At 51.1% G+C, this 15987-nt stretch overlaps 2 protein-coding genes across 3 annotated transcripts in view; both read right to left on the bottom strand.

Annotated features, from left to right (window-relative positions):
* Window positions 1-10676, bottom strand: part of prmt3 (protein arginine methyltransferase 3) — a 30050-nt gene extending 19374 nt beyond the window's left edge. Inside the window, exons 1-9 of the mRNA XM_062471741.1 lie at window positions 10583-10676; window positions 10250-10373; window positions 10062-10144; window positions 9907-9956; window positions 9520-9625; window positions 9061-9202; window positions 8204-8348; window positions 5787-5852; window positions 4395-4516 (exon numbers count right to left, since the gene is read on the bottom strand). Coding sequence (XP_062327725.1) covers window positions 4395-4516; window positions 5787-5852; window positions 8204-8348; window positions 9061-9202; window positions 9520-9625; window positions 9907-9956; window positions 10062-10144; window positions 10250-10373; window positions 10583-10598 — 854 coding nt within the window. The 5' untranslated portion in view covers window positions 10599-10676. The remainder of the gene's footprint in view (window positions 1-4394; window positions 4517-5786; window positions 5853-8203; window positions 8349-9060; window positions 9203-9519; window positions 9626-9906; window positions 9957-10061; window positions 10145-10249; window positions 10374-10582) is intronic.
* Window positions 10677-10876: 200 nt separating this feature from the next.
* Window positions 10877-13798, bottom strand: htatip2 (HIV-1 Tat interactive protein 2). Of its 2 annotated transcripts, none has more exons than XM_062471821.1 (6): window positions 13603-13798; window positions 12950-13139; window positions 12293-12394; window positions 11952-12089; window positions 11741-11802; window positions 10877-11521 (listed from the first exon to the last, which is right to left on the bottom strand). In XM_062471821.1, exons 1-6 carry the CDS (start codon window positions 13740-13742, stop codon window positions 11305-11307), a joined length of 849 nt encoding a protein of 282 aa, XP_062327805.1. In that variant the 5' UTR covers window positions 13743-13798; the 3' UTR covers window positions 10877-11304. The 2 variants fall into 2 exon arrangements, with proteins under 2 accessions (XP_062327805.1, XP_062327804.1); XM_062471820.1 differs by having other exon boundaries at window positions 12293-12400; window positions 13603-13795.
* Window positions 13799-15987: the final 2189 nt, after the last annotated feature.

Raw genomic sequence — 15987 nt, 5'->3', positions numbered from 1 at the left:
TAGCAGCTTGTTAATTTCTGGGAGATAGCTAAGCTAACTGCTTTACTGCAAGGCAGCTGCAGAAACGCCACAAGCAAAGAGGCCAGGGTGATAACTATTTACTAATTTTACTTTCTGATATGACACACAATTGTGACGTGTAATGTACAATATAAGTTGATTTTATTAAGGAAGTACATCCACTTTCGGAAACGGTAGTCTACTATGTCACTGAAGTATTAGCATCATGACATTAGCCTCTGTTGCCCGGGCAACACATACTACAGTGGTCTATGATGCATCTGTTTTCAATCGTTAAAATAAACATTCCTCATAAATACATTTTCGTTGTAGGATTTATTATGACATTACATTACAAGTAAACGATTTGTGGGTGAAATTATCATTACCTGTGGTTTCAATCCAGTGTATCACTGCAATGCTGTAGCCTACGCGAGACACTACAAAAACATCTACACAGCTGTAGGAAGTCAAACGGCGACAGAACATGTTCGGCACTCCCCTTACTTAAATCAAAAGTCTATCTAACTACTAACCTTAACTTCATTGCCACAGCCTAAACTTTGTCAATCTGTTCATGAAAATAATTAATTTCAGCCTAAACCGTACAACGGAACGTTAAATCGAATTCAACCAACGCAATCGCTACCAAGACGAACACAGCAGTAGTCTAGTACTGTACTGTAGTAGTACAATTTACCGGGGCAGCTCTCCACACAGGGCTATATCGCACTTGGCGTTGTTACTGACAACAATCGCTACCAGTGAGCTTTTTATGAAAGCGATTTTCCACTAAATAAATGTCAAGCTTATTTACGTTTTTGGGGGCATATTTTCAGTTAGCAGATGGTACTGTTTGAATCGCGATTCCATCTTCTACTGCCGGTAACGTCGTAGAATAATCTTCAAAGGAGGTTCTTTATTCATGAATGAATGCAATATGAGTAGGCTAAATGCCTTAAAATATCACGAGAAGGGAAAAACTTAAAAGGACGTTCAAGTCATAGAGATTAGGTCAATTTTTGCACCGGTCTGCCAAACGTATTCGTTTTGATTCAGCTATGAGGCTGCCTCTTGCAGGGGAAATGAGAAGACATCTATTTCATTCTACACTTCACTCGTATTTTCAGTTGTAAATGAGCAGCAAAAAAAATGCTTTTAAATCTATGTAATCTTTATGAATAGTAAGTATGCATTTTTATATAAAATATACAGAAATATCAGTTGTAAAAATGTCATCCAAAAACGGACCCCTGTCCAACCGACGCAAGCAAGCACACCCTACAATTTCCCCAGAAATTGTACCCTCTCTAGTTCAATTTACATTTTCATTTACAGAGTCCAGCAGAGTGAATGTCCATCCCAGTGACACCAGCACAGGACCCTCAAACCCAGCTCTGTGTGTGTGTGTGTGTGTGTGTGTGGTGTGTGGTGTGTGGTGTGTGGTGTGTGACAGTGAAGCCTGTGTGTTTGTTTGCAGTTGTTCTGTCCGGGGTGAGAAGGAGAGCAGCATGATCCTCACTGTCTGCAGCCCTGGTATCAATCTCTGTGAATATTCCATTATCATGACAGCTAATGTTACCAGGGACAGAACAATTACTCACGACCAGAGTGCATTTCTCTAGCGTTGATCCTTATCTCCCTCGCCACCTCCTCTTGCTCACTATCACAACCTCCCAGTCTCTCTCTGCACCCCCCCCCACCCCACTCCTTCACGAGAGGGAAACACTAATCTCATTATTGGGGTAATTTAGAGGACAATGTCAGGGCTCTGGGGAGGGAGGGAGGAGGGGTGAGGAGGGGAGGGAAGCTGTGGCGCTCAGCTGACGCTGTGTGAGTTACTGCTCAGCTCCTCAGCTGTCTGATGTTCCTGGGTCTGATCTTCCTGAATCAATGTGAGACCGTTCACACAACAGCCTTCCTCCTCCACTCCCTCTCCTCCTCTCCTGCTCTTCTCCCCCTGCTCTCCTCCTCCTCCTCCCCCTGCTCTCCTCCTCCTCCTCCTCCTCTTGCTCTCCTCCCCCTGCTCTCCTCCTCCTCCTCCTCCTCCTCCTCCCCTCCCCCTGCTCTCCTCCTCCTCCTCCTCCTCCTCCTCCTCCTGCTCTCCTACCCCTGCTCTCCTCCTCTTCCTCTCCTCCCCCTGCTCTCCTCCTCCTCCTCTCCTCCCCCTGCTCTCCTCTTCTTCCTCTCCTCCCCCTGCTCTCCTCCCCCTGCTCTCCTCCCCCTGCTCTCCTCCCCCTGCTCTCCTCCCCCTGCTCTCCTCCTCTTCCTCTCCTCCTCTTCCTCTCCTCCTCTTCCTCTCCTCCCCCCTGCTCTCCTCCCCCTGCTCTCCTCCCCCTGCTCTCCTCCCCCTGCTCTCCTCCCCCTGCTCTCCTCCTGTCCTGCTCCTCCTCCCCCTGCTCTCCTCCCCCTGCTCTTCTCCCCCTGCTCTCCTCCCCCTGCTCTTCTCCTCCTCCTCCCTCTCCTCCTCTCCTCTCCCTCCTCCTCCTCCTCCTCCTCCACCTCTCTCATCTTCCATCCCTTTTCTCCTCCTCCTCCTCTCCAGTCATGAGAGGAAGAGGACTGTTTTTCTGATCATCGCACTCAAAACACCATAAAGGATCACTCGGAAACTTCAAATAATTTATGGATGCCATTATCAGCCGTTAGAAATCCTTGGAGAAAGACCCATCCTTTTTGAAGGCAGTGGCTGTAAAATAAGTAATGTCCTGTTTATCATTTAAACTTGCGAGGGGGGAGGGGGCAGGGAGGGAGGAGGGAGACAGCAGATAGATGCTTCTGACTAACCAGCATCAGCAGTTTTAATTACCGTCCGTATATTAACATCAGGGGAGAGAGACGGATGCATGCTGATAACTGCCATACACATACACACACAGTCACAGAGAAACACACTCACACACTGGACTGGGGCTGAGGCTAGGACAAGGGTGAGGGTCCTGGTAGAGGCTGGGGTGGGGGCTGGGCGTCGTGGTAGAGGCTGGAGTGGAGGCTGGGTGTCGTGGTAGAGGCTAGGGTGGAGGCTGGGCGTCGTGGTAGAGGCTAGGGTGGAGGCTGGGTGTCGTGGTAGAGGCTAGGGTGGAGGCTGGGTGTCGTGGTAGAGGCTAGGGTGGGGGATGGGTGTCGTGGTAGAGGCTGGGGTGGAGGCTGGGTGTCGTGGTAGAGGCTAGGGTGGAGGCTAGGTGTCGTGGTAGAGGCTGGGGTGGGGGCTGGGTGTCGTGGTAGAGGCTGGGGTGGAGGCTGGGTGTCGTGATAGAGGCTGGGGTGGGGGCTGGGCGTCGTGGTAGAGGCTGGGGTGGAGGCTGGGTGTCGTGATAGAGGCTGGAGTGGAGGCTGGGTGTCGTGATAGAGGCTGGGGTGGAGGCTAGGTGTCGTGGTAGAGGCTGGAGTGGAGGCTAGGTGTCGTGGTAGAGGCTGGGGTGGGGGCTGGGTGTCGTGATAGAGGCTGGGGTGGGGGCTGGGTGTCGTGATAGAGGCTGGAGTGGAGGCTAGGTGTCGTGATAGAGGCTGGAGTGGAGGCTAGGTGTCGTGGTAGAGGCTGGGGTGGGGGCTGGGTGTCGTGATAGAGGCTGGGGTGGGGGCTGGGTGTCGTGATAGAGGCTGGAGTGGGGGCTGGGTGTCGTGGTAGAGGCTGGGGTGGGGGCTGGGTGGCAGGCCACAGCCGCACACAGAGTCAGTGGGCTGGAAAATGAACTGGTTCCTTGTTCCGCTGGTCCTGGTGTTTTGCTTATAGGCTCATGATAATCAAATCAAATGTATTTGTATAGCCCTTTTTACACGCAAGCATGTCACAGAGGGCTTCACATATGCCCATTGACCTGCCCCTCAACCAACCTAAACCCTCAAGGAAGACAAGGAAAAACTCCCAAAAAACTCTCAACAGGAGAAAAAAATGGAAGAAACCTTGGGAGGAGCAATTCAGAGAGGGATCCCCTCCTCCAGAGACGGTTGGTGAGAGAGAGGAGCAGAACACAGGCTAAACATAGTCATACAGTGTCGATGGGTTTTTATGATAACCATAACACTAACAGCAAGTCATAACAGGGAGGTGTGTCTGCGGGAAAAGCGCTCCGGGTTCCTGGCCTGTCTGAGCACTGGACCAGACCTGCGGTGAAACTGAGCTAGCTCCCAGCAGGGGAAGGTGGACTGAGCACTGAGATGATGATATGCGTACGTGTGTGTGTGTCACTGTGGCCCAACAGCCTGTAAACATCTACTGTCTCCCTGGTCTCTTCGCAACCCTCCATATAGGATAAGAGTTATACGAGACAGACATATGTACACTGAGACACACACACACACCACACACACACTCCTCGTAAAGCCTTATCTGAACTCTTACACACACATACTTTCTGCCTGTTTTCCGGGGTAACCATGTCTACGTGTCTCACCTGACTATGTCCATGGCCTGGTAGATGATCTCTGATTGGTCGACTCCAATGACCTTCTTAGCCCCGGCTCTGGCGGCGAACATGGAGAGAATGCCAGTGCCACAGCCCAGATCCAGCACCACCTAGAGGACAGCAGGGGAACAGCATCTGCCTGTCACCATACAGGGGAACAGCAGGCCTATCACCATACAGGGAGAGGAGAGGAGGGGACACCAGGGGAGGAGCAGGTAGGCGGTAGGGGAGACCAGGAGAATAGCAGGGTGGAGGAGACCAGGAGAATAGCAGGGTGGAGGAGACCAGGGGAGGAGCAGGGAGGAGGAGGGGGAGACCAGGGGAGGAGGAGACCAGGGGAGGAGGAGACCAGGGGAGGAGCAGGGAGGAGACCAGGGGAGGAGCAGGGAGGAGGAGACCAGGGGAGGAGCAGGGAGGAGGAGACCAGGGGAGGAGCAGGGAGGAGGAGGAGACCAGGGGAGGAGCAGGGAGGAGGAGACCAGGGGAGGAGCAGGGAGGAGGAGGAGACCAGGGGAGGAGCAGGGAGGAGCAGACCAGGGGAGGAGCAGGGAGGAGGAGCAGACCAGGGGAGGAGCAGGGAGGAGACGACCAGGGGAGGAGCCGGGGGGAGGAGACCAGGGGAGGAGGAGGGGGAGACCAGGGCAGCCTCCAGGACTACAGCAGCAGGGTACGAGAGCTGCTGAAGGGGAGGTGAGGCCAGGGAAGTGAGGCCAGGAAGAGGGGAGTTTATCACCATGACAAGGTCACCACAGGTCACCACAGCCCTCATCCAACGCCAGTGCGATGATGGGGATAACACGCCGCCCGTCGCATTGCTCTCCGCATCACTTCCCCCCCCTCCTCCTCTTCCTGCTCCATCACCCCTCCCTGCTCTCCTCCTCCCCTGCCTTTACCATCACTTCCCTCACCCCCTTTCTCCCCCTCTCCCTTGGGGACACTAATGATGCTGATAACAGCTCTCCCCCCTCATCTCCCCCTTTTCTCCCAAACCCTGTGGAACATATCTGCTGGGATATCTGCTGCCGGTTAGCTATTTCACTTCCTCCGCACACCGGACGGCTCTCCTAACCCCCTCTCCCCCTCCTTCTGTCCCCCTCTCCCCCCTCCCCCCTCCCCCCCCCAGAAGCAGTCCATAATGGATGAATGTAGCCTGCCCTCTGCTCCTACTGACGGCAGGGGAGGGAGGGGGGTTATGGCCGGGGGGAGGGGGGAGGGAGCACATCTTATCAGTCCTGCCCAGTCCGCAGCCCAGAGATGCTAAGGCACGTAATAAACTCCTGAGTGTTTAAAATCCGACCTCAGCTCCACATTAGCTACCGTCATCCGTCACCTTCCCCCAACACACACTACTGCTAACTGCCCCCCCACTCCACAACTCACCTTGTCTCTGAACACGTCTGGGTTGAGCAGCATGAAATCCCTGTAGCTCTCCGTCCTCACCTTATCCTGGAAACACAGACCAATCCTTAGACACAAGTACTGTCTCTGTCTGTCTCTGTCTGTCTGTCTGTCTCTGTCTGTCTGTCTGTCTGTCTGTCTGTCTCTGTCTGTCTCTGTCTGTCTGTCTCTGTCTGTCTGTCTGTCTCTGTCTGTCTGTCTGTCTCTGTCTGTCTCTGTCTGTCTGTCTCTGTCTGTCTCTGTCTGTCTGTCTCTGTCTGTCTCTGTCTGACTGTCTCTGTCTGTCTGTCTCTGTCTGTCTGTCTGTCTCTGTCTGTCTGTCTGTCTGTCTGTCTCTGTCTGTCTGTCTGTCTCTGTCTGTCTGTCTGTCTGTGTCTGTCTGTGTCTGTCTCTGTCTGTCTCTGTCTGTCTCTGTCTGTCTCTGTCTGTCTCTGTCTGTCTCTGTCTGTCTCTGTCTGTCTCTGTCTGTCTCTGTCTGTGTCTGTCTCTGTGCGTCTCTGTGCGTCTCTGTGCGTCTCTGTGCGTCTCTGTGCGTCTCTGTGCGTCTCTGTGCGTCTCTGTGCGTCTCTGTGCGTCTCTGTGCGTCTCTGTGCGTCTCTGTGCGTCTCTGTGCGTCTCTGTGCGTCTCTGTGCGTCTCTGTGCGTCTCTGTGCGTCTCTGTGCGTCCCTGTGCGTCCCTGTGCGTCCCTGTGCGTCCCTGTGCGTCCCTGTGCGTCCCTGTGCGTCTCTGTGCGTCTCTGTGCGTCTCTGTGCGTCTGTCTCATCCCTGTTTAGTTTTTTTACACAAACAATTCCTTCCTCCATTGCGTGTCTTTCATCATCTGCTACGCGGGCCGGCTCAGAATTCCATTACAGGGGAAATCAAATGAAACATACAGACTGTGAACTGACCCTGGTCACTCACACCAGCCCATATGAGGTGGGGCGTGACTGGCTAATTAACCTGTCAATCAAATCTCAGCCCAATTCCCAGAGCCCCTGATCTGATGAGATCCCGCCTTTAAACAAGGCGCTACTCTCATTGGACAGGTAAAGCCGAAAGTGGTGTACAAAGTCGGCCACCGGACATTCTGACAGAACATGTTTCAGGAAACTTAAACTATATTAATAACAATATTGATGTGCTCATTCAAGTTCAAGATTTTATTGTCAGATGCACAGAACAACACAGGGTCAGACTGGACACACACCAGCACATGCTTAGAGCGATGTTAAGGGGCTTCTGAACCTTTAACCTCTTGATCTGCAGTTCAACGCTCTAACCACTAAACTTTACCCATCCCATTATTCCTCACATCTACCGGCTTGATACACAGGCCTTGAGGCCTTTATTACTTCTATTACAGTCTGAGCATCCCCCCAGCCTCCTCCCCTCCCCTCCTCCCCCCAGCCTCCTCCCCTCCCCTCCTGCCCCCAGCCTCCTCCCCTCCCCTCCTCCCCCCAGCCTCCTCCCCTCCCCTCCTGCCCCCAGCCTCCTCCCCTCCCCTCCTGCCCCCAGCCTCCTCCCCTCCCCCCCTCCCCCCAGCCTCCTCCCCTCCCCCCAGCCTCCTCCCCTCCCCCCCTCCCCCCAGCCCCTCCTCCCCCCAGCCCCCCCTCCCCCCAGCCCCTCCTCCCCCCAGCCCCCCCTCCCCCCAGCCCCCCCTCCCCCCAGCCCCTCCTCCCCCCAGCCCCCCCTCCCCCCAGCCCCTCCTCCCCCCAGCCCCCCCTCCCCCCAGCCCCTCCTCCCCCCAGCCCCCCCTCCCCCCAGCCCCCCCTCCCCCAGTGAGAACCAGCAGGTGTTCTCTTTATGGTAGCTCGTAAAGACGTTTCACAGCAGCCTGACCATGCGTCTCTGCCCTCCCCGGACGCTGACGCGTGACGCAGACTTTTCCCGCACCCAGCACCAATCAGCCGGGGTGCCCAGCACTAATCAGCCGGGGTGCCCAACACCAATCAGCCGGGGTGCCCAGCACTAATCAGCCGGGGTGCCCAACACCAATCAGCCGGGGTGCCCAACACCAATCAGCCGGGGTGCCCAGCACCAATCAGCCGGGGTGCCCAGCACCAATCAGCCAGGGCGCTGAGACAATGGCGGAAGCACTGCGGTAAGTAGAGCAGGAGGGGAGGAGAGAGAGCTGACCCCCTCCGCCTCCTCCCCCAGCATGCACGCTTTAGCACAGTGACTAACTACTTCCTCCTCTCAGATGTGGTCTGTGCGGCGGTCTCGTATGAGGGCCTTCTGATTGGTCACCTTGAGACGTCATGTGGTGGTTGCTGTACGTGTGAGGAGCCACTTGTCTTCTCTGCTGCAGATCTGCACTCTGCAGAGAAGCTGCTCGCTCCACACACAAGCCTCAGATATATGGAATGGAGGCAATAAACTTTCTCTGTGGGGTTTGTGTGTGTGTGTGTGTGTGTACCTTCAGCATCTCTTCGTGGATGCTATAGTGGCCATAGGAGCTGAAGTACGCCTCATCTTCATCCTCTCTGAGTTCAGCCACGGTCCCTAGGGCCCCTGGGCCCCCGCTGGAGGCCACATTCATCACCAGTCCCTGGGCCAGGAGCCTGCAGACACACCCCACAGCGTCACAGAACCACCTCCCCACTCTCCCCACATCCCAAGCAGGTTAAGCACACTAGGGTTTCACAGAACTGATCAACTAAGATCCAAACTGTATGTATTCATTCAGCACACGCTTTTATCCAAAGCAAGGAACGGGGGGGATTTGAACCAAAGACCTCGTTGTCTGCGGTTAAATGCTCTACCGCTGAGCGATACTTCCCCCTGGAAGAACCTGGGTTACAGATATCTGTATGGAGTGCAGTGCTGATGTTCTGTAGCTGTAACATACTGTAGCTTCACAGCTGCACAGAAACACTAACACAACCTTCAGGCTACGGCACAGCGCAGAGAGGCAGAGAGAGAGAGAGAGAGAGAGCAGCATCCACGTCTCTCCCACATCTCCCTCTCTCCCCACACACTCCCCTCCCTTCCTCCTTTATGCTGCAGTGGAATTTTCCCCTGGTTGTCTCCTTCCTCTAAACTTTTTACCCACTCAGAGAGACGTCTGAGTTCCTGAGCCCACCACCTCCCCCTGCTGGTCAGGAGAGACTGGTGCAGGTTTGACACGAACAGACAATATCTCACTGACCACCAAAATTCAGTTTAACCTTCTGATCCTTGATTTTCTGTTCTACTGTCTACATGCACTATTTGTATATGACTTTGGATGAAAGCACCTGCTGAATGGATACAGTGAGGTTGAATGTAACTGACTTGACTTTGTGCAGGTCCTCCATGGCTCTGGCCAGGGCCTCCTCTGCCTGCTGGAGCCTCTCCTCAGTGGCCTGGCCCCCGGACGAGGGCCCCGCCTGGGCCCCCACCCTGGGGGCCAGCCTGCCACACACCTCCTCCAGGTCTGCCAGGAGGGAGAGAGGGGAGGGAGGAGGAAGAGGTGAGTGATGTGGGAGACAGAGAGGGGGAGAGAGCGAAAAAATGAGTGACAAACATTATTGTTGTTACGTAGAGACAGAGAGAGAGAGAGAGAGACAGAGAGAGAGAGAGAGACAGAGAGAGAGACAGAGAGAGAGACAGAGAGAGAGACAGAGAGAGAGACAGAGAGAGAGAGAGAGAGACAGAGAGAGAGAGAGAGACAGAGAGAGAGACAGAGAGAGAGACAGAGAGAGAGACAGAGAGAGAGACAGAGAGAGAGACAGAGAGAGAGAGGGAACCTACCAATCTGCAGTAAGAGGTCATCTTCCAGAGCTGGTCTCAGGAAGTGCTCACTCTCCCAGGGAACAGCACCTGGCTGGATCTCTCTCAGGCTCTTCCCAGCGCACCTCTGGAAGAACATCTCATTCATTTAGCTGATGCTTTCATCCAAGCCACATACCCAGATTAGAGAATATGTACTGCAGATAACCAAGGATCACAAGTGCTTAGTTTGGTTCTAACAGCACAGTGAACTAATACACAGTGACACAAACTCTGTCATCTTGAAATATTTTGTGGAACAAGGTCATGAGTGGGAGTCAACTATAAAATCAACTTTGTGGCGAGTCTGTAAAGAGGTCGTTTCAGCTTTGTCAATCAATGGTGCTTTGAAGGATAAGATGTACCTACCGTTGTGCGTATGAAGTTGATCATCTTTATGTAGCCATAGTCGTCTAGACCTAAACACACAGAAGTGATGTAGGAAGTTGCCAGTCACGACAGCGAGGCCAAAACTTCAGACCTGTACTCTGTAAACTAGCCTGCATAAACACATCAACTCTTACTGTGTGTCTTCACCACGTCTACGATGTCGACCTGATGCTCTGCTACGCAGTGTTGTAGCGTGTCTGCTACAGAACTTAGAGACCTAAAAAAACACACCCAGTCAAAACATCAGCGACCACACACTCGTCAGAACCAGAAATAAGTGTGCAAAGTAAACGTGTAAGCTAGTTAATGAACAGCTAGCTACCTGTCACAGAACAAGCAAGTAACTTGCTGACTATTTTCGGAGTTATCTTCCATCCACTGCCACTGTTCGTCGTCTTCACTGCCCGATAGTTCAGGAGTCGAGTCATCGCCAGCTCCGGTGAGATCTGTCAGTGTTTTAAAACAGTGACAAGTTAGTAACCCAGCTAGAGAGCTAGCTACGGTTCATCTTTAGCTAGCTTTTCTAGCTAACAAAATAATTGTAAAAGCTATATGGCTTGTAAACAAAGTTCACCATTAGACATCACCCCATAATGAGGCGTATTCTCCGTTTTAATTTAATCATTATTAAGATAAGCTCCACATCCACGTGTACCTGAGTATTCTGCCATGACTGCGTCTCCTTGGTTGCGACCACGCTACTTCCGGCACAACTTCCTATCTTCAAACTGCACTTCCGCTGCTCCGCCACTTGAGGTCGCCAGGTCCATAGATATATATAAAGGCCAGGTCAACATTACCGTATGTGAGACACGGCCATGACTGACAATACATTAATACATAACCAAAATCTGATATCCACAACATATAGAAACGTGTTTAAAGCTCGACCGTTGGGGCAAGTAGGTGAAGGATCTTGATTAAAGAATGATTAAAACCCTTTTAAATAACTTTTATTACTTACCATTTATTTACATATTAGAATTATATATCAACGCAGCAGTACAGATGAATATGGATTTTACACAATGTAATCAAGATGTTGTTGACATTATTCAACATTTAAGAACAAAACAACAAATAGGTGAATGTCTGTTGGCTTTAAGGCATTATGACATCACACACAGAGGATAAAGATGCTGTAGTGTTTCCCTTTTCAACCATTAAAACACGTTTGCAGTAAACATTTTAGAGAAACAGAGTTGCAGAGAGGACAGAAAAAGATTTATATAAATAAAATAAAAATTCACACAAAGCCAATAATCGAGTGTTCAGCAAGCAGCAAAATTAACAATTGACTCAATTTTACAGAACCTGTTAACAGAATAATGGCACTTTTTGTGATTGGTAAAAAGTCCCTCTGCTGGTTCCGCCCCCTCACTTCTTGGGGCTGTTGCCCAGCTCGTAGATGGCCTTGTTCTCCAGGATCTCCAGGGCCTGCTGGGGTTGCAGGAGGGCGTTGGCCAGCATGGCCCTGGCCACCACCTGGATGGGGATGGACATTGCCGTTGGGAACACAGAGGACATGGGGCCCAGGAACTTCCTGGCCAACCACTCAGCAGGGCGGCTCTCCTGGCGGTCCACCAGCAACACCCTGGAGAGGAGCAGGCTGGGTCAGACCTACAGACCTCTTCACTACAGAGCTGTGGCTGATAACACAGGTCTGGAGACACTATAGAGCTATCGTTTAACAAAGGTTTTCAGGTAGCTGAATCTAGAAGGATGGGTGTGGTGTGTTTTGTCAAGGCCAGCAGGTTTGCCTGTAAGCCATGAGATGATGAGAAAGTGAGCAGCATGTGAGCTGGTGCCTCACGCAGGTCTGTAGATGGACAACCTCTGGAAGCCCAGCCGCTCCACATCCGCCTCCACCTCACCCTGGGGAAGAGACGCCTGCTTCAACAACCCTCACATCACTTCATAACAGGCATCTCTACATCTGTAATCACTGTAACCCATGATGTCTGTGTGTGTGCCTCTCTGTCTGCCTGTGTGTGTTGTAAGCAGGTAAAAGGCAACACTAGTACCTTGACTCGGAGGTAGAGGAGGCCGCTGGTCTTGTCGGCTCCTCTGGAGGACTCCAGGTGGAAGTCAGAGCAGCCTCCGGCCTTCGCCAGCTCAGCAGCCTTCAGAACGTAGTCATGATCGACTCGTATGAACCCCTCCTGAAACCACACCCCCATGGGACTAACACTTCATTTAACCCTCTTTTTACAAGCAACGCCCATAGAACAGCGATCATCTTACTGTGATGTGACCACAGATGATCAAGGAGCAGATGAGCACAGCTCTAACTGTTTCAATGGCTGATGTCTGTATGTTTTACCAGAGACAGTGCAACAAAAAAGGTCCTCTCAGCTCAACTCACCGTCCCAGCTTTGGCCTTGGTGGTTCCCAGACAGCAGAAACCAACATCGTGACCCTGGAAGGCTGCTGCATAGTCCTCCAGCTTCTCAAAGTCCACCACTTCCTGTACCTGGGAGAGAGGCGGACACTCATAACACACCTGCACCACTCCCTGTGAAGGAAACCCTTCCCTACCATAAACTGTAACTGCCTGTATAGTAAAGGTACAGGTATGGGTATAGCTCAGTGGTAGAGCATGGGGATGGGTATAGCTCAGTGGTAGAGCATGGGGATGGGTATAGCTCAGTGGTAGAGCATGGGGATGGGTATAGCTCAGTAGTAGAGCATGGGGATAGGTATAGCTCAGTGGTAGAGCATGGGGATGGGTATAGCTCAGTGGTAGAACATGGGGATGGGTATAGCTCAGTGGTAGAGCATGGGGATGGGTATAGCTCAGTGGTAGAGCATGGGGATGGGTATAGCTCAGTGGTAGAGCATGGGGATGGGTATAGCTCAGTGGTCGAGCATGGGGATGGGTATAGCTCAGTGAATAGGGCGTTTGACTGCAGATCAAAAGGTCACAAGTTCAGATCGTTGCTTTGGACAACAGCGTCTGCTAGATAAATTAAGATGATCACCTGTGTTACTCACCAGGTTTAGATGTTCACCTGTTACTCACCAGGCTTTCGTAGATTTTGTCCTCCAAGATGAGCTGGCGTCTACCAATAAGAGTGATCTTGGAGAAGATATTTCGCTGGACAAGTTCTTGCAGTAAAATCTTACCCGTTTCTCCGGAGGCGCCGAGAATAAAACAGCTTTGATTCTTCTGTCTAAAGCTGGCCTCCAGAGCGGACATATCTACCGACATCCTGTGTAACAACACGATAATAATTTTCCTAAATGGTTCGTTGATTTTGATCCGACTAAGTTAGCGAGAAACATTACATACCCAAGGACTAGATAATATAGTCATATAACCAATACTAGGCTGGCTATAATCTATAGATTGTACAGTAGGGCGAACGCTAGATGTTACAGAGCTAAGATGTCACTGTTTGCTAGCTAGGACCATGGTGAGAAACTCGGGCAGAGAGGACACAAACAGCCAGCAGGTCTACCTCATACCTAGCTACAGCTAGTCTACTACTGTGACTGTTGCTTCCTGGTCCTACGCACGTTGGGCGTCAACGCAATGAACGCAAACGTGCTAATTAATTAGCTAACTAACGTTAGCAGTTACAGCTAGCTAGCGTAAAGTTACATTGGTTAAGATAACGTTACTAGCAAGCTGGCTAGCTAACGTTAGCATCGTTCCGTTTTCTCTAATTTTACCTGCTGTACACAGTCGTTTCGGAACTTTCCAGGTGATGTAAAACTGCTGCAATTACGACGATCACAACTGCAAGGACGCCAAACACTTTGCCAAACTTGCTGTAGCTTTCCGACAGATTCATATCCGAAACGAAAATCATCCGTCAGGTAACCATGGAACAGCTCTTCTTCTGGGCGTATTGGAAAATCTGAAAGGTGCATTATTGCCCCCTACTGACCTGGAGTTACCCATACAGGGTAGTGACCAATGGGGATTGAGAATGACCTTCCTCCTGAGACCCCTAGTCCCGTGAGCCAATGGGGTTCAGGTATAACCTCTCTCCTTAAGCCCCGTAAACCATTTGAACAGGATTTGAACATGAGTGGTAAGCTTGATCTGAATTTGCAAGTGCTGTCCGTTCAAAGTATAACATATCATTTAATACAGTTTTTTTTTAAATATATATGATATATATATTTATATATATATATTAAATATATAGAATTTATTTTGTTGCTGCAGCAAATCATCTTCATTCGTGTTCCAATTTAGTATGTTCTTATTTGTCAATTAATTAATTAAGTAAGGATGTAATCATGATGGTAATTTAACGTGTATGTCTTTGTAGTAGCCTGACATACGTGAAGCTGAAAAGCTCCTTTCTGTTCAAGTAGATTTGCTTCCTGTACATGAAGGTTCTAACAGCAGAAGTTCTTTTCTATGACTGGGATGCTGTTCCATTCTGTTCCTTTAACAGATGCACCTGACAAGACTCAGTGGAGACCCACCTCCAGTGGAACGCTGCACAATTTGGGAATTATCCCACTGCACCACCTGTCCAAGCCCTGATGGGAGGTCATAGAGCCCTGTGTTCCAGTGAAGACAGCCTGTCTGACAGACGCTGTGGTGACCTTGTTGTGAGATATGGTCCTCTTTTGAGGTAAAGATGTTGTGGTTGTGGAAAGTGATGCAGTTAATGATGAATGATTAGGTTAAATGGAGTTAGGCCTGAAAGGGTTAACTAAAGTTCGGGAGGAAGGTGGCACACCAAGACTCCTCCTTCTCCAATCAAACTAATACGCATCAGCCCAGTAAAGCACGGAAGAATGCGACCAAACTCCCCTTGGTCAATTAAGAGTTCTGTATAAAGTATCTTCCATTCCTCTGGTCCCTGTGCTAGCATGTTGTTGTCACCCTCCCACCCTTCCCTTTCTTCTCTGCTTCTCCCTGTCATCTATCCAGGCTTCCCAGGGGATCTGCTTGAGCTGCTGCTCGGCCGTGACCCATTAGGACTCTCCGCCACACCCCGAGTCCATGCCCGGACACCAGGCCCGGCTCTGCTACCAGCCTCCTCCACCATCGGGCTTGGCTCTGCTACCAGCTCTGCTTCAATAAAAGCTATCTATTCAATCTATGGTGTGATTACTGAACTCGTGAATTTTAGGTTAAGAAATGGCACCATCTGACTCATGTAAAAAGCTGAACATATTCATATGATTGAAAGGCTGAAGTACAGGCTGTACCCACATTACATTTGATCACAGGGTGATCCACTTGTAATCCAGTAGATGGCACAGGGTGATCCACTTGTAATTCAGTAGATGGCACACTCTTGGCTTATAAACGCAATAAAGAATTTTATGGTTGAATATATTTGTTTTCTTTTATGGTACAATAAAGTTGTTTGCAAATACAAGCCGTGTCGGCTCAGTCATACAATCACTGACTTCAAAAACATTTTCTCTTTATTTTCATAAACTATGACTTGGGTATAAATGTGGTTCTAGGCAGCTACTTTAATAATTGAAAAACAAAATATTTGGTGATAATGTTCGCCATACATAACGCTAGCCGCAATGCACATTTTTGCTATGTTAAACTCTATTCATTGATACTAAAACCAAAGTTTAACGTCAGTTTATAGTATAAATACAATACATCCTCCGACCAGCGGGGGCGATAACAACTGCATGAGAGGGGCCTGAGGAGAGAGGTCTGAGGGGCCAGAGGAGAGAGGTCTGAGGGGCCTGAGGAGAGAGGTCTGAGGGGTCTGAGGAGAGAGGTCTGAGGGGCCTGAGGAGAGAGGTCTGAGGGGCCTGAGGAGAGAGGTCTGAGGGGCCAGAGGAGAGAGGTCTGAGGGGCCTGAGGAGAGAGGTCTGAGGGGCCAGAGGAGAGAGGTCTGAGGGGCCAGAGGAGAGAGGTCTGAGGGGCCTGAGGAGAGAGGTCTGAGGGGTCTGAGGAGAGAGGTCTGAGGGGCCAGAGGAGAGAGGTCTGAGGGGCCTGAGGAGAGAGGTCTGAGGGGCCAGAGGAGAGAGGTCTGAGGGGCCTGAGGAGAGAGGTCTGAGGGGCCAGAGGAGAGAGGTCTGAGGGGCCTGAGGAGAGAGGTCTGAGGGGTCTGAGGAGAG

Source organism: Osmerus eperlanus, chromosome 10 (assembly GCF_963692335.1).
Source record: "Osmerus eperlanus chromosome 10, fOsmEpe2.1, whole genome shotgun sequence".
NCBI lineage: Eukaryota > Metazoa > Chordata > Actinopteri > Osmeriformes > Osmeridae > Osmerus > Osmerus eperlanus.
Note: the sequence above shows the minus strand (reverse complement) of the source record. Positions and strands in the feature narration are given on the sequence as shown.

Bases quoted from the DNA above. Each gene is read 5' to 3' on its own strand.
- htatip2 (XM_062471820.1), bottom strand. From the start codon at position 13,742: ATGATTTTCGTTTCGGATATGAATCTGTCGGAAAGCTACAGCAAGTTT. The intron at 13,140-13,602 runs GTAAAATTAGAG...GTTGTTACACAG, and splicing joins GAAACGACTGTGTACAGCAG to GATGTCGGTAGATATGTCCG. The intron at 12,090-12,292 runs GTGAGTTGAGCT...GTGTGGTTTCAG, and splicing joins CCAAGGCCAAAGCTGGGACG to GAGGGGTTCATACGAGTCGA.